Source organism: Drosophila kikkawai, chromosome 2L (assembly GCF_030179895.1).
Source record: "Drosophila kikkawai strain 14028-0561.14 chromosome 2L, DkikHiC1v2, whole genome shotgun sequence".
NCBI classification, from domain to species: Eukaryota; Metazoa; Arthropoda; class Insecta; order Diptera; family Drosophilidae; genus Drosophila; species Drosophila kikkawai.
The window spans coordinates 13227010-13249765 of NC_091728.1; the positions used below are offsets into that span (position 1 = coordinate 13227010).

A 22756-nucleotide genomic window follows, 5' to 3' on the forward strand; every position below is an offset into this window, starting at 1 on the left:
CTTGATAAAATCGCCATAAAAATTGTATCAGCTGCTGCCGTTGAAATATGCAAATTAAGTATATTCACTCGCAGTTCATAAACAAGTCACTGCTCAAGACGATTTTTATTTTTATTTTATTTTTTGTTGCTTTTCCGCTCGATTGAAATTGCAATGTCCGCCATAAAAGTCACTGGACGATAAGATTTTTATGTGAACAGATGGTTTTATTTGTCATTTTAATTTGTAAATCGAACGATGATTATCAATTGCTAATTTTTGTCTTCTTTTTCTTTCGTTACAGGTAAGTTTCAAGACTGGAACAAAGTCAAGAGGAGATATGTAAGGTTATGCAAGGGATCTCAAGTGGTAAAGAAAGGAAATTTTGTGGATATGTAATGAGTATTTTCGAGTTTTGGGTTATTTTTCCTATATTCAATAGGTAATATGAAATAAATATTTAAGTTTGAGATTTCTAAAGTTGATAAGCATTAAAATTAGACTACAATTTATATAAACTAATCAGAAATTGGTACTGTGCCCTCCCATAAATGCATGTAAAGGAAATATAATATTTTACTTAGCTCAAAAATAATATAAAAATATTAGCAGCATAGGTACACTATTAAAAATTAATAGCAGCATAGAAACCCTCATAAAGAAAACCCAATATTTTCTATAAATTTAAATTGAATTCCCAGAAGCCGTTCGTGATTTTTGGGCGTTTAAAAACGCCTTCACTTGGGTGGTCCACCGGCCACCAATCGCAAATTAGCCATCTCGACAGCTGCTGCAATTTTTCATATTTCTGCAGTGTATGTGTGTGTACATTTTTTGCGAGTATGTTTTTTTTTGCATTTTGTTTTAATAATTTGCGCCTGCAATTAAAAATCATTAAGCCAAATCAGCGCGGTCTGCCCGGCGGGCACTCTAATTAAAGCTGATTGTGTTGATTCGGTAAAAAAAAGAGAGAAAAATATGGGAAAATTATGCACAAACATATGCACATAGATGCATGTATGAATGCTGCAATTGTTTTTAATTGCCAGAGAGATTGGGGAGAGTCCATAAGCCAAATTGTGTCAGACATAAATCTGACCATCTGCTGGGTGGGTTGCTGTTTTGTTTAAGTTTTCTATTAACGTTTCATTCATGATTTCCACGCGACTCCGGCAAGACAAAAAGCCAAATAAATAGAAACACACAAAACCAAAACCAAAAATAAATATATAAATAGGCAACACGGGCATTAATTATAGCCGTTTATAAGGAAAAATCGTTTTAAAAGTTGTCATGCCCAAGCCTGGAGTGTGTGTTTGTGTGTGTTTGTGTGTGTTTCAAGCAAACACAGTCAGAGGCTTGGCTGGCAACACAAAACAGAGTTTGAAACCCGTTTACCTTCGCCATCATTCTTTTTTATTAGGAAAACAAACGATTTTGTTTTGACTTCAGCTTTGGGTTAAAGTCTTTTTGCCGCTACAGCCTCTCCCTTTCTAGGCGATGATTAATATTCTTAAATGTGTGTGTGTGTATCCAGGCCAATTCCCACAAGGATTTAGAGAACATAAATTGCCTGAACATTGAGTCCACACCTTGGCATAAATTCCCATTTCCACAGAAACTGATTTGAATGATAGTAATTTGATTTCTTGGAATATACAAAACAAGCTTGAATCATATATTCCACTTGAAAAATCGCAAAAAACGAGTTAAAGCCAAGTACTTTTGACTGCCAACTTAAAAGAAAACGTTAATATACAATGATTTATCATATTTAATATACCATTTCTTCTGCCCACAATGAAACGCCTAATTAAAGTCATAAACTTTCTTCACTCTCTCTTGCAGACTCGTTTAAATATCTATAAAAAAATACAGAAAATTATATGTGGGCATTGGCAATCTATAAGTCATTGTTCCATTGGAGGGCGTATGCAAAACAAAATGGGTAGAAAACAATTAATTGCTATTGATTTACGGGGCGTATGCTTGATTTATTTAGCAATCGCTTGACCAAAAACCAGGCGGGGGCATTCATTTTCTTTCTTTCTGTATAGATATATATATATATATATAAATATCTGTATATCTCTGTATATATTATTTATTGCCCACATGCGCCATACAATAGAAACTGATGACTTCATTGCCAATGTTGCAACATCATCAGCAATAATCACAGTAGCCATTGAAGGAAGCTGCCCCGCAGGCGAAATTCCGCTGCCATGTGGGCTACTGTTGGTAGCTGATTTTGTGGTTATTACCCTCACTGATGGTTAATAGCTGGTAATAACTCTCTGATGATGCTGGTGAGATGAGAATGATGTAATTATGCTGCTAGTTAGGGCCATATCAGATCAGCTTTTGTTTATTTTTAACTTCAATAAAATGTAGATCAGACAAACAACAAACTCTAAATTCTAAATTTCCATGGCGCCTCCGGGTAGATTGAGCCTTTACATGTTATTTCTGTCCCAACCTCTGAGCAAATGGCTTTTGTTTTCTTAACTGTTTTCTCGGTTGTCGTTGTTGTCGTTATCTTCTCTCAAAACCTGGCTAATTTATGCACAGCTCTATGCTTTGCATTTCAAGCAGTTTCCTCTGCTCGATCACATGTCTCCACCAAACTGGTATACATAGCGACAAGACAGTATATAACCACTATATAAGACGGCATTACTTTTGAACCCGGATGTGCCTGTGTCTGTACCCCTCTCTAATGCCAATTCAATTTGAGGCTAATGTAGATTGAGATGCGATTTATGCAGATTATGCAAAGGGCGGTCCCCAACGATCAATTCTGATCTGGTGTAGGTGTCGTCTTGGAGTCGGAGTTACGAGGCGACAGAAGCCGCCGCATCGGCAACCACAGCATCCGGCTGCCCACGCACTAAGCACAGAGAGATCTAGAGAAATACAAAAAACTAGACAGACATTTTGTTTAGCATTTTGTTGTGCCAACTGTCCCATTTGCTTGGAGATCTCTCCTCCCTTTTGGTGGCTATTCAAGAATCGCGCGCACGCTCCCTCCCAAAAGCCCACGCTTGACTCGACGCAATTCGGCGCGGTTTTTATCGCGCCGCTTGGGCGTTTGTGATTTAATTAAAAATATGCGACACTTAATTAAAACGCATGCGACGAGAGACACTTGCAAATATTTAAGCAGAGAGAGAGAGACTGCATTTTATTAAGAATTTTGACAGCGTTTTGATTAAGAGCCCAGTCGCCCGAGGCACTTGGCAGGTTCACTTACAAACGCCCACGATTCGGCAGCAAGTTATGGGAAATAACTGGTTGCCGCGTTGATTTATCGGGAGACGAAAAAACCGAGGCAGCCCGGCCATTCATGGCTTACACAGCTCGCAGCTTACAGCTTACAGCTAGCACAGCTCACAGCCACACATCTCTGTGAGCCTGGCTAACAGCAAAAACATGTTTGTATTGGCTGTGACAAGTTTTGAAAGTCAATTAAACGCTTGTAAAATGCATTTATGCAAAAGCAAAGGAAACGCACTAGGAATGTTATGGAAAACAATGGCTTTAACAGTGAAGAGAGCTTACTGTAGAACCAGTTTCTCCTCCAAGAGTGAGCTAATTACCCAGAACTAAAGCTTATCTGGCCTGGACATCGGCTGGCGAATGCGGTCTAATCTCTTGGCTAAAAGGGAAAGTTCCGTGCGCCATAACAGAACGCTTGAAATGCGCAAATGCCTTGATAAAAACACAAAACATTTTTTGGCAAGCTCACAAACAATTGCCGCAACTAAATTTAAATTGCCCCCAAAAGAATTATAGCCAAGTAAACCGTGGCGGAGACGACGACGTCCCGACCGATGCCAAACTAACAAACATCAGATGATGTGGATAAAAAGCCAACGTCAGCAAGTCACAAGTAGTCGCGGGCACCGAATAAATCTGCCAATATAAATAAATCCGCTTTTGGCAGGGGAATCAGATAGGAAAATCAAATGCCAACCCAGCCAATTCATTAGGACCGACAGAAAATTATGGAAAATGCCGCCCACTTTTCTTGAAATTTGTTCGCCTAATTTTGTTTCAGTCTCTTTTTTTTTATAATAAATACCGGGGAATACAAGACGGTGCTGCCTACGTTGAACAATAAAACTTAACATTATTATATAAAAACGAATCGCACAAAAACAAGCCATGAAAATGAAAACAGACGCCCACAGTCCGCGGGCATCGAAATCGAAAAGAAAGAATAACGATGGGCGGGAAAACGTGCGGAAAAGCACAAAGGTCTCAAGTGGAAATTTTCATAAGGTGACTAGGAGAAGACCCTTGAAAATATTTAATTTTAAAAAAGAAGAAGAATAAAATTTAAGGAAATTGAAAAATTGAATCAATCATAACTAAGCCAAAAATTAATTAATTTTAGTTCTGAAAGCTTTTCTATGTTAGTTTTTAATAGGCTAATAAGTCTGCAAACTTCCTTTGAAATTTTAAGAAATCAAAATTTTTGTCGATTTTTGAGAATTTTAACGATGTAACCCCTTATCAAATTTTGAAAAAAAAAAAAAATTTGAAGTCTTTCCGACATGGCTAAAAAGACTCGCCTGTTGATGCTGATCAAGAATATATATGATTTATAGGGTCGGAAATGACTCCTTCACTGCGTTGATAGCTTCTGACTAAAAGTAAAAAGTAAAAAATTTGTAAAATACTTCAAAAATTGGTTACATTTTCAATTTAAAAAGTTATATCAAAAAATTCGTATTATATATATTTTTCTCATATTTTGGAAAGAGCATTCAGCTTTCAATTAGCTTTTCCTAGTATTATTCAAATTAGGTTCGTGTCCCGACTAAGCATCTCTCTCAGACGTCACAAGTCTTGGTCTTAAATTTGTTGATATTGCAGATTTTTTTTGTGTTTTTTTTTTGGCTGCGTTTGTTTGGACAAGATTTTGGGAGCTGATGATGCGCATTCCATTCCATTCCATTGATGAGCTCACAGCAGCAGCAACCATCAGGTGTTTGGTTTACTTTGCGCGTACTACAAGTAGTAGATGGATTTGTGTATCTTGGGCAATCACATGACTGCTTTCAGTAGGATAAGGCACTTTCCAAATGCCTTTATATAGTTGAGCATACAGAATAAGAACTGTATTTAAATATAAATATATATTTTAGATAATAAAGGAGATGTTTATTTAAGAAGAGATACAAATTAAGAGGTTTGTAGAGGATCGCAGAACTTTGAATGTGGTTCCAAGGCAGTTTCCGCTCTAAAAGTTGCACTTTACCATTGTTTTTGTTGCATCTTAGCATATATAGGCGATTGGCGGATGTGGAAGAGAACGCCAGAGCGGTAGGGGAACCTTTGCTAAAAATTCCAACCCAATGAGGAAGGGATGGGAGCTCAGGCTGCAGCTTTTTTTTTTGTGCGCGCCTTGTGGGAGGAGCAAGCCCATCGTGTATGCAGCACAGATATATTTTTAGCCATTTGATGCAATGTTCGCGGCACGATCTCGACAGGGAGGCGGCCCACGCCCACAGCCCACAGCTCACGGATCGGATCGGAACGTAGCTCTCGCTGATCGCAGCTCTCGGAGATCTCATATCATCATAGCATCGCCTGTGGAAACTGCACCCATGTGAGAGAGAGAGAGCCGAGCGTTGGCAGCGGAAATCGTTAGCTGAATCATGCCGTAAAATATTCCCCACATGCGCCCAGCGACAACAGTGCGTTGCAAAACTATAAAGCCACTGGGCCACACACACACACTCAGGCGAGATCGTGTCAATACTTTTACTGCCCACTGTTTCCCCGTTTATGGCTCTCTGTGATGCAGCTGCTCAAAGTCAACGGAGAGGCTAATTAAAATAGCAATCCAAATAGAGTAATTACGGGTCAATGTTAATCTCTTTCGGAGATTCGCTGGCCAAATGTGGGATTTCAGGCATAAAAGGAGCTGCAATTGGCTTTGATTGTAAGAAAAATCGTATTGGAAATTTAATAGATTTTCCAGGGAAGTGAAATGGAGTGTGAAATAGTTTTCTTAAATAAGATTTTCTTATAAAAATGGCTTTCTTTCAAGAGCTCTTAAGAGCTATCTTAGCCGTAAACTTTATTTATCAAATCAGGTCAGTTGAAGTAAATTAAATCCATTATCGAATTGGGTTAGAGCCGTGAGATAAAGGTAATCTGGTAATCGCATTCAATTAGTGATAGAACACGTTCTGTTCTGGAACTGAACTTGTTTTTTAGTTAGCGCAATTAGCGAGATGAATGTGTTGTATTTCAGATAATGAAATAAGATCGGTTGTGAACGATAACTATATTCTGAAACCAGGAGAATGCGGAAATATGTGTAGTAAAGATAATACTTTAACAGCAAGGTTTTGTTTTAATATAAAATATTAATGATTGGGATTAATAATAAATAATTAAATGCATAGTATAAGTTAGGGATGGTTAGGCAGTGGATTTTTTCAACGACTCTCTCTGGAGTTTGCAAGAATATATCATATGTGTTGCCACAGAATTATTTTACTTAAAATTCTGTCAGGCTAAAATGAATTCTGATTCTTATTGCTTGTGGCTGTTTTGTGCTATATGTATTCTGTCCAGAGCTAATATAAATAGTTGAAAGAAGCCTACCTTGTTATAATGTCAATTATGATTGGAATTAGCTTTATTTTTCGATTGTATTTATGATTGGAAATATTATTTAACGATGCTGCTGCTGCTGCTGCATCTTTTGTGATGTTCCGACCAGGTAGGGCGTCCTTCTTCGACTTCCTTTTCGTGTTTGAAGAGTTTCACATAAAAATGGTTGTTTATGGCAACCGGCTAACACACACAGACTCACCGAGGAGGCAAGAAGCCAACCTGGAGATTGCTTTGTTCTGGGCTGCCAGTTCGTGGTTTTTTTCTTCCACTTTTCGGGTTTTGCTGAGTGGCAAGCGCGTGCACTTGGCGCCAACTTGGAGCCGCTACATTGCCTTGCCCCTCGAGCAGAATGTACTGGAGGAGACCAGCCAGCCATCCTCCTCCTCCTCTTCCGCCTTCCTCTCTACCGGCTACCGCGGTTCGTTTCATAATTTGGTTTCCCCCTTCTTTTTTTTTTTTTTTTTGGCCTGCAAGAAATTCATAATTTGTCTGCAACGCCAAGAGGCTACCGTGCTACGTGGCCATCTTTGCCTCTGATTTTCCCCGGCAACAGAAGCAACAGGTATTCGGCCAAATAAAACGAATAAAACTTGGCAAGACTCGAATGAAAAGCGAAACAATTGAGTATATATATACATATGTATATATCTCGCGGGAAACGCGTGGCGACAGCAGCCAAACAGCAGCTGTCGCTGGCTATTAAATTGTAATTAAATTATTATCTCGCCGCGGCCGAGGGCGTGGCCAAAAAGGCAGGCAACATCCGCCAATTTGTTGGCTTTGCCACAGCTTTTTAGCCAATTGCCAAGTATCAACTGTGCTGTGGCATGCAGTTTTGCAGGCATGTGTCACTTGTTGTTTTTCACAGCCTTGACTACACGCGACCTGGCCAGGTAGGTATTGCTCCCAAAAAACAAATACGCTCAACATTCCGCCAGTCTCATTCATTGTTGGGCAACGTTCGCTTGGATCGCTAATCAGTGGAATTGTATCTTTTAGAGCCGTTTACACATGGCCATTAATGGCTCTGCAACTGCGATCTCGTTTTTCGTGTGAATGTTGTGGCTTTGATGGATTTGCTGGATAGCTTAAAGTTTCTCGTAACGGGGGTAAATAAGCGAATGGAATTCGAGATTTTTGTTTTCTTAGAACGCGCGAGAGAGAGAGCGAGAGTCCGAGCCAATAAACAATAATGGGAATCGGAAAGCCTCATCGAGTCAGCAAAACATTTACACTGAAGTATAGCTGCTATCCTCTCCAGCAGACCAAATCCATGACACACATCCGTTTTGGCAAACGATCTCCACTTTACGACTTATAAATGGGCAACGGCGTTATAAAAATGATCTAAAAATATGCTAAATACTTCGCACAGTCTGTCTAGCTGTCAGGGGGGTTTACAAACAAATCACCTTTTGCTGCCACAAACCATAAAAAATATTGTTTTTAAGGCGTTTTTATGAATGAACTGCGGCAAGCAACGAATGCAATTAAAACTGGGGAAAATGCATTGAGCAGGTCGGGGGCAGGCGGCAGCTCTCCAGCCAACCATGGGAACATCTAACCATTCATCCACCCACTCGACTGGACGTAACTCAGCCATCTAACGGCTGTCTCTTTGCGGCGGGAAAAACGCACTTTAGTCCACTCGAATAGCTGTCGCAGGCGGTTTAAGCGGCCATAAAACTTGCGTCCAATGGCCCGACGCCCACCATAACGGTTGTGCAGCCGCTAGCCCATGTTCTCTGGTTCCCTGCTCCACTCTGGAGTGACCAAACAGTAGGAACTACTGGACTACCGGCTACTGAGCAAGCAGCAGCAGCAGCAGCCACTTGCAACGAGCTTGTAATTAGTTGGCAGATTTGCCAGCGACCTGAATCAATTGCCCGAGTTACCGTTACCCCCCGTTAGGCTTCCCCACCCACCCACAGCTGTATCCAAAGGCTCTCCACTTGCAGCTGGCACTTACCTCCTCCACTTGCCACCGCCACAGTAGCCACAGCCACTGCCACACGGCCCACTCTTCATGCTCAGACGCATTTTCACGCCACGCTGCTCGCTGGCGGTTTAAATCGCCAAGTCAGGCGAAGGCAGTGAATGGTTTAAATATTTATTATTATTATATTTTACTTAGAAGCTTGCAAAGCAGTGAAGAAGCCAGCTCAGCTTCAATAGGAAAACCTAACTACCCAATTTTTCAAACTTTTCTTTTTAAATTAACAAAAATTTGATGGTTTTTTGACTTAGTTATGGTTTTTCTAAATATTAATTTGTCTAACAAATTATCATATAAAAATATGGAAAATATGAATTTGAAGAAGAGTTTTATGATTGTATTTAGTGAAATACTCAATTCAGACCCCATAAATCATATATATTCTTGATCAGCACTAACAGGCGAGTCTTTCTATTTGTATTGGAAAGCAAAAAAAATTTTTTGAATTTTTTTCAAAATTTGAAAATTTTATAAGGGGTTACATCATTAAAATTCTCAAAAAATGCTAAAAATTTTAATTTTAAAAATTTTTAAATTAAGTATGCAGATTTATTAACCTTCTAAGAACTAACACAGAAAAGCTTTCCGAATTGAATTTGATCCTTTTTTGACTTAGTTATAGTCGATTTTTGAGTCGATACCATGATTCTATGGGTAACTGCAAGGGTATATCATTTATATTATTATATTAAAAAGTTATTATATTATTTCAGTTATTTGATAACTATTTCCTAGAGGATTTTTAAGCAACAAAGTTCATTTGATGATTCTTAACCAGGAATTTGAGGAAACAGGTTCCTTTAAAGCCATGTATTGGCTTTTAAGGAAAGACTTAAGCCAGCTTCCTCATCAAGTTTAAGTGCTTTTTAAGCTTCTCCTAGCTTCTTATTACCTGCTGTAATCGGATATCATGAAAGACGCTCAAGTCAGGGACTTAAAACTTTATAAAATCTGGAGAAGAGACTTCTAAGTAATCAAAGAAACTGAGAAACGATTTAATAGTAAAGCCCTAAAAACTTTTATTTGCAAAAATCTATAAAAATCTTGCCTTAATTCCTTAAGATACTTATTCTTGTTCCCGAAAAGATTCTTATGCAAATGTTATCCCTTTCCCTTACAGCCCGCTCCCTGACCTGCTACTGCGATGGCAGCTGTCCGGACAATGTGATCAATGGAACCTGCGAGACCAGACCCGGAGGCAGCTGCTTCAGCGCTATCCAGGAGCTCTACGATGAGACGACTGGCCTGTACGAGGAGGAGCGCACATACGGATGCATGCCACCCGAAGAAAACGGCGGCCTTCTTATGGTGAGTTTGCTCTTTAAATAAAATAATGAAAAGTGTTACTAATAGTTTTCTTTCCTCTTTACAGTGCAAAGTGGCCGTTGTTCCCCACCTGCATGGCAAAAACATTGTGTGCTGCGACAAGGAGGACTTCTGCAACCGTGACCTGCATCCCACATACACACCCAAGCTGACCACACCGGCACCGGATCTGCCCGTGAGCAGCGAGTCCATGCACACGCTAGCCCTCTTCGCCTCCATCGTCGTCTGCCTGTCCGTTCTAATGATGATCCTGTGCAGCGTCTGCTTTACGTACAAGCGGCGCGAGAAGATGCGCAAGCAGCCACGTCTCATCAGCTCCATGTGCAACTCGCAACTGTCGCCGCTGTCACAGCTTGTGGAACAGAGTTCGGGCTCCGGATCGGGACTGCCGCTTCTGGTGCAGCGAACCATTGCCAAGCAGATCCAGATGGTGCGGCTGGTGGGCAAGGGACGCTATGGCGAGGTGTGGCTGGCCAAGTGGCGGGATGAGCGGGTGGCCGTCAAGACATTCTTCACCACGGAGGAGGCTTCCTGGTTCCGCGAGACTGAGATCTATCAGACAGTGCTGATGCGTCACGAGAATATCCTGGGTTTCATAGCAGCCGACATCAAGGGCAATGGCAGCTGGACACAGATGCTGCTGATCACGGACTACCATGAGATGGGCAGCCTGCACGATTACCTCTCGCTGTCGGTGATCAACCCACAGAAGCTGCAGCTGCTGGCCTACTCCCTGGCCTCGGGCTTGGCCCACCTGCACGACGAGATCTTTGGAACCCCTGGCAAACCGGCGATTGCCCATCGCGACATCAAGAGCAAGAATATACTGGTGAAGAGGAATGGTCAGTGTGCCATTGCTGACTTTGGACTGGCGGTCAAGTACAACTCGGAACTGGATGTGATCCATATTGCCCAGAATCCCCGTGTGGGCACACGACGCTACATGGCCCCCGAGGTGCTGAGCCAGCAGCTGGATCCCAAGCAGTTCGAGGAATTCAAGCGGGCGGACATGTACTCGGTGGGCCTGGTGCTGTGGGAGATGGCTCGTCGCTGCTACACACCCATTTCGACCAAGACGACCACCTGCGAGGACTACGCCCTGCCCTACCACGATGTGGTGCCCTCGGATCCCACGTTCGAGGACATGCACGCCGTGGTGTGCGTGAAGGGCTTCCGGCCGCCCATACCATCACGCTGGCTGGAGGATGATGTACTGGCCACCGTCTCCAAGATCATGGCGGAGTGCTGGCACCCGAATCCCACCGTCCGGCTGACGGCGCTGCGTGTGAAGAAGACGCTGGGGCGGCTGGAGACGGACTGCCTGATCGATGTGCCCATGAAGATTGTCTAGAGTCCCGCCGTTCTAGGTTTGACCTAAGTTGCATTTAGTTTTTTGTGTTTTTTGTTTGGAGGAAAGAGTGGCCTTGTTGTTCCATTTGGAACTTCCTCTAGTTAGGTCTTAGACGTAAGCAGCCTGTACTTGAGCGGAGGATCATCCTCGAGAGGTGCCTATTCTACCGATTACTTTAATCGCCGCACTGATTGTAGGCTAGAGCTTAGGATTAAAGCCTCGATTTAAGTTGAGTTTAGGAGCTAAATGGCTTCCCTGCAAAATCTTTGGTTAGAAAAATGCTTTAACTATTTGAGAAATATATAGGGAGTATATATATATATATATGTATATGTATTTATGTACATAAGTAATCAAACTAAAATCAATCGGAATCGAAATTTAAATGTAACATAAAATATTGTTTCTGTGCCAGCTTTTGTACGCTTTATTAACGTTACAAATTAAGTACCCACATGCAACATATATTCATATGTAATTATGTGTTTTGTTTGTGTTTAGTCTCTAAGTAAACACAGACTTTGAATGCTGCCTTTTGTAAAATCCATGGAATTAGTTGCCTTAAGACACGAGTGTAAAGACAGGAGAATACAGACAGAAGGACACCCAGCCTGACCCCATCTTCCCTCTCTATATAAGCAGTTTATTTTGCATCTTAGAGATATAAAGATAGAACCTGTAGAAGCACGGTTCCTTTTGTTTTTCTTTTTTTTTTTGTTTTCCCCCTTTTGTAAATAGCCAAGATGTTTATAGGCCACTAATCATATATAGTATATATAAATTATATATTGTCGTTATAAGCGATTCTGTAAATACTATATATGTTATGTATCTTTATCTGTAACCGTGTAACTTATCTCTTATCGTTCTTACATCGAGTAACCTTGTTTAAGCTAGAGTTAGACTGTAATCGCTAGCCCGTAAGAGCAACGAGTAACGAGTAGTGTAAGCTAGTTAGATGTGTATCTATAAGGCGATATTTCAGTTCGGTTTAGTTTCTTTCTGTTTCATTATTACTGCGCGCAGACCACAAGAACTAGAGTTTGTATTAAAGCGTTTAGTTAATTTATTTAAAAATAATAAAAAATTATTATTAAACCCAAAAGCTTCGTTCTATATTGGTTGGTATTTATCCCGTTCGTCAGCAAACATGATTCCTCTAGTCGCCCGTCATCATCTCCATGAATTCTGCGATTGCGAAGAGGGGAAATAAATATTAATTTCACGCATTTCACACACTAAAAAGGGCAGCCAACCGTCAAAGTCCACGGTGCCGGAGCCATCAGTATCGATCTCAGCAATGATGCCGTCCAGATCGCTGGAGGATAGCTTGTCATCGAGGGCGGCGAGGATTTCCTTGAGCGTTGAGGTGGTGATGTAACCGTTGCCCTCGCGATCGTACAGACGGAAGGCCTCCTTCAGCTCCTTCTGTATGGCCTCGGCATCCTCCTCCTCCAGGAAATGGGCGGCGATGTTGCAGAAGCCATCGAAGTTTACCTTGCCGGTGTCCTCCGGATCGTTCTCATCGATCAGATCCTGCAGCTCGCTCTCCTCGAACATCTGACCCATGCTGTTCAGGATGGTCTTCAGGCGCAGGGTCTCGATGAAGCCCGTCTTTTGTGTGTCGAACATTTGGAATGCCTTGCGCATGATGTCCATCTTCTCGTCGTCCTCCTGCGGTTACCAGAAATTAGCCCACCACCAACGATTGCACAATCTCTCCCAGCGATAGATACCATTTTGTATGCGAGTATCAGTCAGTATCCGTGTGTTGGCCAAGCGACAATAATTGCGAGCGAACAAACGCGTCGAGTCCGTGTCCGAGTCCGAGTACCGAGTATCTCCAATGCGTTCCAACTGCGTTGGCCTGCGGGCGCGCACTAAACCGATCGCCTGGCCAAGATCATTATTTATAAACAACAAATTTCGCTTAGTGGAAGCGTCACTCATACGCAGCGTACACCTCGGCAGCGGTGGCAGCGGCAGAGGCATCCCAAATCCATCGGTTATTGTTGGTTTGCCTTTCGGCAAAGCACTTTATTAACAGCCATTGGAATGCGACCTGGCAGAGGCGAAGGCGGAGACGGAGACGGAGGCGGAGGCAGATGCGGAGACTGATTCTGGCCAGACGCGCTGATCTAAATCAGATCAAAGTGTTACAGGTGCACTGGGATCGGGATCGGTTTTTGGGGGTTCGGTGTCGGCTGATGCCTAAGGTCGGCGGCAGAACGGCGACGTCATCTCCATCATCTTTGGCGCTGGCAGCCGGAAAAACGAGCGCACAGCGCACGCCACAATTATGCAAAAGAGCAGCAGCATCCATATTGGGCCACACAGATACAGATAGTAGACTCAGATACAGATACAGATAGAAATACAGATACAGATACAGATACACCCTCGCCTGCCTGGTCGGTCGGTCACTCAGTCAGTCACTAAAAATCGACTATAAACGTCTTCACAATCAGTCACAAAATCAGCGCGATTTTCTCACGGTAATTGTATTTTTAGTACTTTATAGCAATTTTTGTCCATATGATCATGAGTGGGCCAGATGCCTCCGCTGGCTTCCACAGGCTCATTGGTGCTACCGCTGCTTCTGCTGCTGCTGCTGCTGCTCCTCCTACTACTGCGGTTAACCACACACGCACACAGCCTTAGTTGCGTCGCGCAAATTGTTTTCTGCGCAAAAATGTTGATTTGGTTTTATATTTTTGCTTTAAAACAAACAAACAGGCATTCAAACTGGCAAATGGACATCAGGGGCGAGATGGACGACAGGCCAATAGTGGGTTTTTTTTTTTTGGACTTGGGTTCTCGTTCTCTGTCCGTGTGTAACCTTCCGGCGACGGCGGCATTTTTTGGCAACAGCCAAAGGCAAAAGGCAGGCAGCAGCCGCCGCAACTTTTGATGGTCATTTGATTTTTATTATTTATGACAAAACGTGAAACACTTTTGGAATGTCCCGCGACAGGTGGGGTGGAGGGGGCTTAGGGAACGGGTTGAGTGCACTCACACACCGACGACAGTTCGATTGTTTTTGCATAATTCTCAAAATGTGTGCTTCCTCATATAAATAGCTCAAGTGGAGGTGGCCACAGAGACGTGGCACAAGTTCTAATTCGGATGCTGACAGTTTGGTGGCATGAAATTTAAGGCTAGATTTACGACGTAATTACCACAACGAATTGTATTCGGGGCCCAGGCGAAAACTCTTTATAAGTGATTCTGTTTTTATATGATTTATGGTAAAGGAGTTTTGGGAAATTTGGATTAAGAGAGAGAAATAAAAATATTAGGCTTAAATTTGAAGAGCAAATTTCATATTGGAAAGCACAGATTTCTACAACAAAAGTAATTGTAAAATTGTATCCTTTTTATGACTTGAATTAAATACTTCCTCACTTATTACAATATAACTAAATAAACCTTATTTACAACTTATACAACAGTTCCACTTTCGAAGCTAATAACTGTTAAGTCCAAAACTAATGCAATTCAAAATTATTTCTGCATTTGTAATCCTATTAAGCAATGCTAATTAGGTTAGCATTGGCTTAAATTTAAATTTCTAATAAAAGTTAGACCTCTTTTGTACCTCCAAGGCTTCGGAAGACATGTTGCAAGTCTGGAAACTTTTGCTTTTAATAGGTAACTCTGGTCCATTTTCCATTTAATATTTCGATTATCTACCCTTGTCAAGGCATTTCATGTCAAACCGTTTACGCTGTCTATGAGGAAGAGGAGGAAGCAAATTGCTTTGCCCTTCAGGACGAAACATGTCCCAATGAGAACATTACCTTTTGGTTCTACACGTAAGAAAAAAGTGAAAAAATAAGACCGCTTTGTACCATATATCTCCACAGAAACACTATCCTCGAGGGAAAACAATTGTGGTTGCACAATTTAAGCGATTCAGGATTTCTACCTCGAAAACAGTTAAAAGTTTTAGTTCATGGATTTCATGGTAACCGCGACAAATTGCCCAACAATCAGCTGCGCCTCCTGCTTACTTCCCAGAACTACCATGTGATCTCACCGGACTTTCCAAACTTGGCCGTGGAACCCTGCTACTCGCAGGCAGTGGGGAATGCCAAGTTCGTGGGCCGTTGCCTGGCCCAATTACTGGAAAAGCTTGTTAGCGAACGTCTGGTGGCCCATGAGGATCTGCATTTGATCGGTTTCGGTTTGGGTGCCCATGTAGCCGGGTTTACCGGACTCTTTATGCCTAAGAACCTGCCACTGCAGCGCATCACCGCTTTAAATCCGGCCAAGCCACTCTTTCTGGGCACCGACAAAGATGATAAACTGGATTCCACCGATGCCCTTTTCGTGGATGTCATTCACACGGATGTCCTGATGCTTGGCCTTTTAGAGGCAGTGGGTCACGTGGACTTTTACGTGAACATGGGCATCAGTCAGCCCAACTGCGGGGATGTCAGCAAGAGTAAGTTACTCTAAAATTTCCAAGCTAAAATTAAATTTTACTAAATTTAATTTGATTAAGTAACCACCCACTACTGCTACCACAACCGAGCCGTGACTTATTACGCGGAGTCCATTGCCTCGCCCTTGGGCTTTTTTGGCTACGGCTGTTCCAACTACAGTAGCTTTCTGAATGGAAAGTGCCAGCCCAGTAAGGATGTGGAACAGATGGGCTTCTACGTACGATCGGAGTTAGTACAGCTACCAGATTATTTACTATAAAAATTCTAATTTTGTTTGGATTGCAGGGCCAGGGGCTTTTACTTTTTGGAGACTAATTATTTTCCACCTTATGCAATGGGCGTAAACCATATGAATCTGAGCCGCGAATTTAAAAACAGAACTTACATAATCGACGAATTCCTAGGTCCTAAGTGGGATTTTTGACAATAAAACGGCACAATAAGAAAGTGTAGCAGAAATATGTTATAACACCATGATTATAACCAATAAAAAATATTGAAGCAAAAGAAAAATAGAAAAGGAACTCTGGGTAGGAGGAATAAATATAATTTTTAGATTTCCCTAGAATTTGTAGATATAAGATTAAGTAAAAAGGGGCTTTACGTTGAAGAAAATATAATTTTAAGATTTCTGAAGAATTTATAGATACAAGAATTCGTCAGTGTATTGTACATAAGGTGAGGAACAGGTGAGTTTGGCCCAGAGGAGCAACAGCACCACCACCGTGACAGCCACGTCAACAACTCGTTGGTAGCAGATGACAGATGCCAAGAAAAAGTTGCCGCCACTTACAGTCAGCGGTGCCCTGAAAGTATATATGTGCATATACAAAAAGCAAAGTATAGAAAGCAATTTCACGCGCCTTTAGGTTTTCATTTGAAACGAAAACATAATGGAATTTTCGGTTGCGAGGGGCGGCGAGCGAAACTAACGCGAAACTAGCTGTTCCGAACAAACAAGTGTTTGCATTCCGTCGCTACGAAGCGACGACAGCCGGAGAATGGATGCAGTTACTCGACTTGACTCGACTTCGACTTCAAATCAAAGCAGGCGACCGAGTTTGATCGATAAAAGTCAAATGAAAACGTTTGTTAGGAGCGCCCAACTTTTTCGAGCTAATCGGAACGGTGATTAGTAAGTGGTTGAGTCTCATACAGAGCGGTTGAGGTTACGGTTCGGTATGGAGGAGCTGCAGGATGCCAGCATCCATCACATGACCGCCAAGGTAATCGCGGCCATCAAGAACACCAAGTGCTATGAGCCCATCTACAAGGAGTTGCAGCGACTCGTGTGCAGCCCGAATGTGGATACCCACGACATGCGCAACACCCTCGAGGACGCCATCAAGGGCGCCGGACTGGAGACGGAGATCCGGAATATTGTCTATAACCTGGTCCGTAGCCGGCTCACCAAGACGGATGATAAAGGGCTCACCCATAAACAGACATCGGTGGGTAAAGGTTTTATATTTTAAATACAATTTCTGATACAATTGATAAATGGAGGTGTTACTTTTTCTTTATTTAAATTTTACTTTTCTAAATTTATTTTTAGAAATTCATATTTTCTATTTATAAATCACAAAGAAAGACACATGTTTTGTTTATTTTTGTTGACTAAAATTTAAATTATTTGAGTGTGCTTGGCTATTTCCATCGTTTCTAGCTGATTTCCTATTAGATTTAATATGGAAAAGTTACTTAAGTTTATTGGTTATGTATTTAAAAATAGCTTCAGTTACTAGTCTTAAGAATTATTAAAAGGACTTTTATCCTTGAAGCATTCTTATTTTAATAATGGAGGTTTCAATGATCTGGAAATCCAAGTCTTTAATGACTCTTAAAGTAGAACCTACTGTTGACACGGAAACTGACAAGCCAATTGTTTCACAGAAACCCACCGTTAGTGATCCACTTGGCTACTTGAAGAGGGCAGGAGTCCTTTGGGATCGTAGGGTTCGAAAAAGTCTGAATGCCATGTGCACCGAACTGAAGGTCCCTCTGCATGGACAGCCCAGGATTAGCGCCGATCGCGAGGACTTTATGGCCAAGTGGAACGAACTTAGCAACTACAATATGGGTGGGTAACTTCAGGTGAAAGCCACATACATCCCACTAAAGCATAATCCCTAGATCTGGCCAACTACAGACCAGTCTATGCCCCAAAAGATCTGCTGGAGGTGCTGCTCTCGCTAAAAGGACCCGCCAAGACCACCGAAAATACAGAGTAAGTAGGGACAATACATTTCCATATGATAAGCTAAATTATGGTCTGCTTTTAGCCAAATCCCCCAGTGGGAGTTCTCGCACATAGCCTTGCCGGTGAAGAATCTCTTCGAGCTGCGCGGCCATTATGCCGATCTTTTGCGGAGTGACAGCTATCTGGGAGTGCCGGATCTCACGGTACAATGCCAGCGGATTCTGGAGGGCAGGCATGCGCCCATGTGCCAGCAGTTCCTAAAGAAAGGCTGCACCCCTGCTCCCTACAGGGGAGCTCTCTGGGCCTCTGTGCTGGACAGTAAGCTACACGACTACGTAAGATTGATGTATTTTCTAGATTATAGAAGGACTAACCCAAATATATACCCCACAGGACATTGACTATTGGCACAAGCTGCGTAATGCTGTGTGGACCACGGATCACATAGTGGACAAACTGGTCTTTAAGGACATACAACTGACGGCCTCTAACGATGACCAGTACTTTGTTTTTGAGGATGTGCTCTACCAGGTGCTGCTCTGCTTCTCCCGCGACACGGACATAGGAAGCTGTGTGGATTACGAGACATTTCCGGTGAAGGGCAAGACTTACGAGGGTCCTCCGTCGGGAGTGGTGCCTTTTCATGGGATCTGCATGTTTGCCGCCCCCTTTTGCTATTTGTACGACTCTCCAGTGAATCTGTACTATACGTTTCGGGCCTTTTACATTCGCTACTGCCATCGCCTGACCACTATCAATACGCATCCGCAGGGCATTGTGAGTCTGTGCCTGCTCTTCGAGAAGTTGCTGCAGACGTACGAGCCGCAGCTGTGGTCACATTTTCGGGAGTTACAGATACAGCCGTGAGTAGATGTTAGGAATCTTTCTTAAAACTCCTTTTCATAACCTGTTAACCAACCATTGCAGCCTGCGGGTCGTCTTCAAGTGGCTGATGCGTGCCTTTTCAGGACATTTGCCACCTGATCAGCTCTTGGTTCTCTGGGACCTGGTAGGTTTCTGTTCTAATAGAAAGCCATTTTCAATGCTTAATATTCCCATATCTTCTTCAGATACTGGGCTTTGATAGCCTTGAGATCCTGCCACTCTTTGCCATCATCATCTTAAGCTTCCGTAAGGAAAGCATCATGCAGGTGGCCTCGCTGGACAACATTGAGGCCATTCTGGCGGATTTGTCTTCCATCAAAGTGCTACCCCTTGTGCAACTAGCACTGAGTAGAGACTAAACAACAAACTAAAGGGGTTTTTTGTGGTAGTTTGTTACAAAATTAAAGTATTATTTCCGGTGTATCAAGTAGTAAAATTTAATTTTATAATTTGGGGAATTTACATAAAGAAAATCAATATAACTCGTATGTCCAGGATCTACTGGCGCTCAGTGAAGTCAAGGAAAATGCCTCCCTTAAGAGCAGCCATAAAGTAGGTATCATCGAACTTATTATCAGTACGGGTCTTGGGATTAACCTTGATGTCAAAGTTCCTTAGGATCTCCACCAGAGCTGCTTTAATTTGGGTGACGGCGAACCTTATGCCTGCAAAGAGATGAATATTATTTAAGGGCTGTGACTCCCCCTAAAGCAAGGCTACCCACCTGGACAAATGCGTGGTCCATCGCCAAAACCAAAGTAAATGCCCTGATCCCTGAATTTCTTGGATCCACCATTAACCTCCAAGAAGCGTTCTGGCTTGAAAGACTCCGGATGTTCATAGTACTGAGGATCATGGTGCAAAGCGTTGACTGGAATGATGACCACATCTCCGGGATAAACCTTCACGCTCACGCCATTTTTGTTCACAAACTCATGCTGCTGGGTAACCACTTTGCGGGCAGTCAGGAGAGGTGGAAAAATTCGCACAGTTTCTAGAGAAATAGAAGTCTTTGAAGATAGGGTTCATAGGATTGATCTGTGTGGAAAACTAACCATGAATGCAGGCCTCGATGAGAGGCAGCTCACTCAACTCCTCAAAGCTTAGCTCTCCTGTACCAATTTCCTCCCTCAATCGCTGCTGCTCCTTGGGATTGCGCGCCAGCATAAGCAGGATATGGGACAATACCTGGGCTGTGGTCTCAAAGCCGTCCGTCAAGAAAGTCATCGTGTGCGAGGTCAACTCCACAGTATCCAATCCCTTCTTCTCCTGCAACTGCAGCATATAGTTGAGGAAGTCATCGCGCTGCTGCACTGGATTTTCCCGTCTCAACTGGATGCACTTCTTCATTATGTCAAAGAAGAACTCCTCAACATCCTTGGCAAACAGGCCCACAGAGTAGAACTTGCGAATCGGAGGCCAAAGATTGGCTACTACGGTATAGAAAATAAATCCAAAGGACTGCTCAAAGACGCGCTTAATCATTCCCACCAAGGGAGTGGGATTGTCAGTGAAGCTCTGCGCGGAGATGCCCAGGACGCAGTCGGACACCACCTCGGTGGTGAAGCACAGGCACACATCCTTGGCATTCAAACCCTCCGAGGAGGCCATACGCTGCTGCCGCTTGATAAAGTCAACTAGCTTCTTGCAAACGTTTTGTGACACAGGATAGACGGCTTTAACCTTTTGGGGTAGGTTGGAGAAAAACAGTTATGAGTAATAAAATATTGTTTTTGCTTGTAGCTCAAAGCACTTGTACTGATTAGGCATATAAAAAAAAAACACTTAAAGTGCTAATGATAAGATACGATACAATCAAATGAAATGTATTAAATGTATCTGTATTTAGTGCATGCCTTATCAATACGATTTCTATACAATTTATGACCTTGCCTTATTTATTTATTATTTTAAACTAAACTTATAGGTCTTAGCCTCAACTCACCCTATTGGCCGAAAGTCCTGGGGTAACCTCGGCACGCCTTTCCTTCCAGGCCTCACCCGTCAATATAAAGGGATTGTTGGCCAGGATCTTGTCCACCTTTTTGTTGGTCTGTCATAGAAATTTTTTGAAATAATCTTTAGAGCTTAAGTTAATCTTCTAAAACTCACAAACTTGGCCATCTCGTTGTCGTGGAAACTTCTGAAATCTGTAACAAATATCTGATGGGCGTACTCGGGACTCAGGACCAAAAGCTGTGGCATCCGCGTGTTGAACACTCCCACAATGCTGTCCGTGTTCTTGTACTGCCTGGAATTTTTAAATTATCACCATTCTTAATTAAATCAAATAAGCTTACTCATAGATATCATCCACATCGTAGACCATGTTCCGTTTCTGGGTGAAAATGCTGGGAAAGCTGCCCACAAATGGCCATGACTTGGCCGTGGGTATACCTCGCTTCTTCCAGTAGTTAAAGTTCCATGTGAGGAAAACATAGATCAAGGCCAGGAGGGCCACCAGCAGGAACAGAACTGTGGTAATCGGACACATGGCACAACCGTTCGGCAACGCGGATGAAAACCAACTGAAGCTCAATTGAGCAACCTCAGTGATTCCAATTGAACTTGATGTCAGTCAAGTGGCAGTGGGCTGTGGGAGCTGGGCGGATTCACCCAGTAAACAAATTGATCAAATTGCCAGCGCCACAGATGTACATATAATGTTTCCCATCATGAGCACACTGCCCGGGTTTCATTTTGGCGATAAGACTCGGTTATGCTATCAAGATCAAGGGCCAAGCACTTGGCAGGCTATTTCTGGGCAAATTAAAGGTGATAATAGGCAAGAAAGCTAACTTTGGGTAGTCGATGTTTGTATGCCCTTGCTGTTTGCATTTGTATTAAAGGGCTGAAGGTCGATCATAATTATTAATATGATTATACAATATAAATTATAATGAAATATGATATTAATAAGTTGGGTTTTTAATTGCAAATCGGAATATACATATATGATCACATGCTTTTTTGACCTCTTATATTCTTAAGAACCCTTGAATAAACTCATTCTTTACATCGATAATTTTCTATTTTCTATTTCTTATTTCTTATAATATAATATATTCTTATTAATAAAATGATATACCCCTTCAAGAAGACCGCAAATATTTGAGTTCTTCAAAAGGAATTTATCCATATTTTAAAATAGTATTTTTTTTGACAAATCAAAGTTTAAAAATTGCATAAATAAGTCAAAAAAGCCTCAAATTCAATTCGGAAAGTTTTTCTATGCTAGTTTTTTTTAGTTTAATAAATCTGCATACCGAATTTTACATTTTTAAAAATTAAAAATTTTGTTGATTTTTGAGAATTTTAATGATCAATTATCAATTTTTAAAATTTTGAAAAATTTTTTTAAATTTTTTTTTTCGTTCCGGCATGGCTACAAAGACGCGCCAGTTAATGCTGATCAAGAATATATATGGTTTATGGGGTCGGAAATGACTCCTTCACTGCTTTGCAAGCTTCTGACTAAAATTGTAATACCCTGAAAGGGTATACAAATAATATGAGAATAAGTTCTCCTAAAAAAACTAACTAAACTTTTCGAATTGAGTTTCATGCACTTTTGACTTAGTTATGATTTTTTGAATATTAGTTTTTTTTCCCAAAAACTATCCTTTTTTAAATTTAATTGCAGGAAGCTGCCAGGAACTCAAAGCGGATGCCGATGGCGAGACAGAGAGCGTTGGCAAGGAGGATCAGGACGAGGAGGAGCAGAAGCGGACCAGGTGCTGGGGCAGCACGACGAGGGTGCCACCAAGACCGAGCCGAAACCACTGGAAACGACCTCCGACATTTTCTCATACCTCACCTTTTCTTCTTTTATTTATTTAAAGCTGAAGTAAATAAAAACCTTTAAAAATTTGTTATTTTTGACTTATGAGGAGGATGCGGTTTTTTTTTTTTGGTGGGATAATTTAAACAGGCTC

General features: G+C 42.0%; 5 protein-coding genes across 6 annotated transcripts in view; 3 read left to right on the forward strand and 2 right to left on the reverse strand.

The window, feature by feature from the left end:
* tkv (serine/threonine receptor kinase thickveins) overlaps nt 1–12402 on the forward strand; it is a 57683-nt gene extending 45281 nt beyond the window's left edge. For both annotated transcript variants that reach the window (XM_017176535.3, XM_017176536.3), the window contains 2 exons: nt 9732–9919; nt 9984–12402. In XM_017176535.3, coding sequence (XP_017032024.1) covers nt 9732–9919; nt 9984–11288 — 1493 coding nt within the window. In that variant the 3' untranslated portion in view covers nt 11289–12402. The remainder of the gene's footprint in view (nt 1–9731; nt 9920–9983) is intronic.
* Nucleotides 12337–14682, reverse strand: TpnC25D (Troponin C at 25D). The gene is made up of 3 exons (XM_017176540.3): nt 13025–14682; nt 12545–12962; nt 12337–12476 (listed from the first exon to the last, which is right to left on the reverse strand). Exons 1-3 carry the CDS (start codon nt 13025–13027, stop codon nt 12448–12450), a joined length of 450 nt encoding a protein of 149 aa, XP_017032029.1. The 5' UTR covers nt 13028–14682; the 3' UTR covers nt 12337–12447.
* Nucleotides 14683–14796: 114 nt separating this feature from the next.
* On the forward strand, nt 14797–16230 carry LOC108081382 (pancreatic triacylglycerol lipase). The gene is made up of 5 exons (XM_017176539.2): nt 14797–14939; nt 14992–15103; nt 15155–15735; nt 15796–15964; nt 16022–16230. Exons 1-5 carry the CDS (start codon nt 14906–14908, stop codon nt 16158–16160), a joined length of 1035 nt encoding a protein of 344 aa, XP_017032028.1. The 5' UTR covers nt 14797–14905; the 3' UTR covers nt 16161–16230.
* A 571-nt stretch (nt 16231–16801) lies between these two features.
* LOC108081450 (TBC1 domain family member 19) lies at nt 16802–19279 on the forward strand. Its single transcript, XM_017176639.3, has 7 exons — nt 16802–17187; nt 17630–17816; nt 17870–17963; nt 18019–18271; nt 18330–18799; nt 18864–18945; nt 19007–19279. Exons 1-7 carry the CDS (start codon nt 16918–16920, stop codon nt 19178–19180), a joined length of 1530 nt encoding a protein of 509 aa, XP_017032128.1. The 5' UTR covers nt 16802–16917; the 3' UTR covers nt 19181–19279.
* Nucleotides 19234–21335, reverse strand: Cyp28d1 (Cytochrome P450 28d1). Its single transcript, XM_017176640.3, has 6 exons — nt 21122–21335; nt 20934–21072; nt 20767–20874; nt 19877–20504; nt 19546–19815; nt 19234–19486 (listed from the first exon to the last, which is right to left on the reverse strand). Exons 1-6 carry the CDS (start codon nt 21313–21315, stop codon nt 19320–19322), a joined length of 1506 nt encoding a protein of 501 aa, XP_017032129.1. The 5' UTR covers nt 21316–21335; the 3' UTR covers nt 19234–19319.
* Between the last annotated feature and the right edge of the window lie 1421 nt (nt 21336–22756).

Bases quoted from the DNA above. Each gene is read 5' to 3' on its own strand.
- TpnC25D (XM_017176540.3), bottom strand. The intron at 12,477-12,544 runs GTTGGCTGCCCT...TCGCAATCGCAG, and splicing joins CGGCACCGTGGACTTTGACG to AATTCATGGAGATGATGACG.
- LOC108081382 (XM_017176539.2), top strand. From the start codon at position 14,906: ATGTTGCAAGTCTGGAAACTTTTGCTTTTAATAG. The intron at 14,940-14,991 runs GTAACTCTGGTC...ACCCTTGTCAAG, and splicing joins GAAACTTTTGCTTTTAATAG to GCATTTCATGTCAAACCGTT. The intron at 15,104-15,154 runs GTAAGAAAAAAG...ATATCTCCACAG, and splicing joins ATTACCTTTTGGTTCTACAC to AAACACTATCCTCGAGGGAA.
- LOC108081450 (XM_017176639.3), top strand. From the start codon at position 16,918: ATGGAGGAGCTGCAGGATGCCAGCATCCATCACATGACCGCCAAGGTA. The intron at 17,817-17,869 runs GTGGGTAACTTC...CATAATCCCTAG, and splicing joins ACTTAGCAACTACAATATGG to ATCTGGCCAACTACAGACCA. The intron at 18,946-19,006 runs GTAGGTTTCTGT...TATCTTCTTCAG, and splicing joins TCTTGGTTCTCTGGGACCTG to ATACTGGGCTTTGATAGCCT.
- Cyp28d1 (XM_017176640.3), bottom strand. From the start codon at position 21,315: ATGTGTCCGATTACCACAGTTCTGTTCCTGCTGGTGGCCCTCCTGGCC. The intron at 20,875-20,933 runs GTGAGTTTTAGA...TTTCTATGACAG, and splicing joins ACAACGAGATGGCCAAGTTT to ACCAACAAAAAGGTGGACAA. The intron at 19,816-19,876 runs GTTAGTTTTCCA...CTATTTCTCTAG, and splicing joins CATCGAGGCCTGCATTCATG to AAACTGTGCGAATTTTTCCA.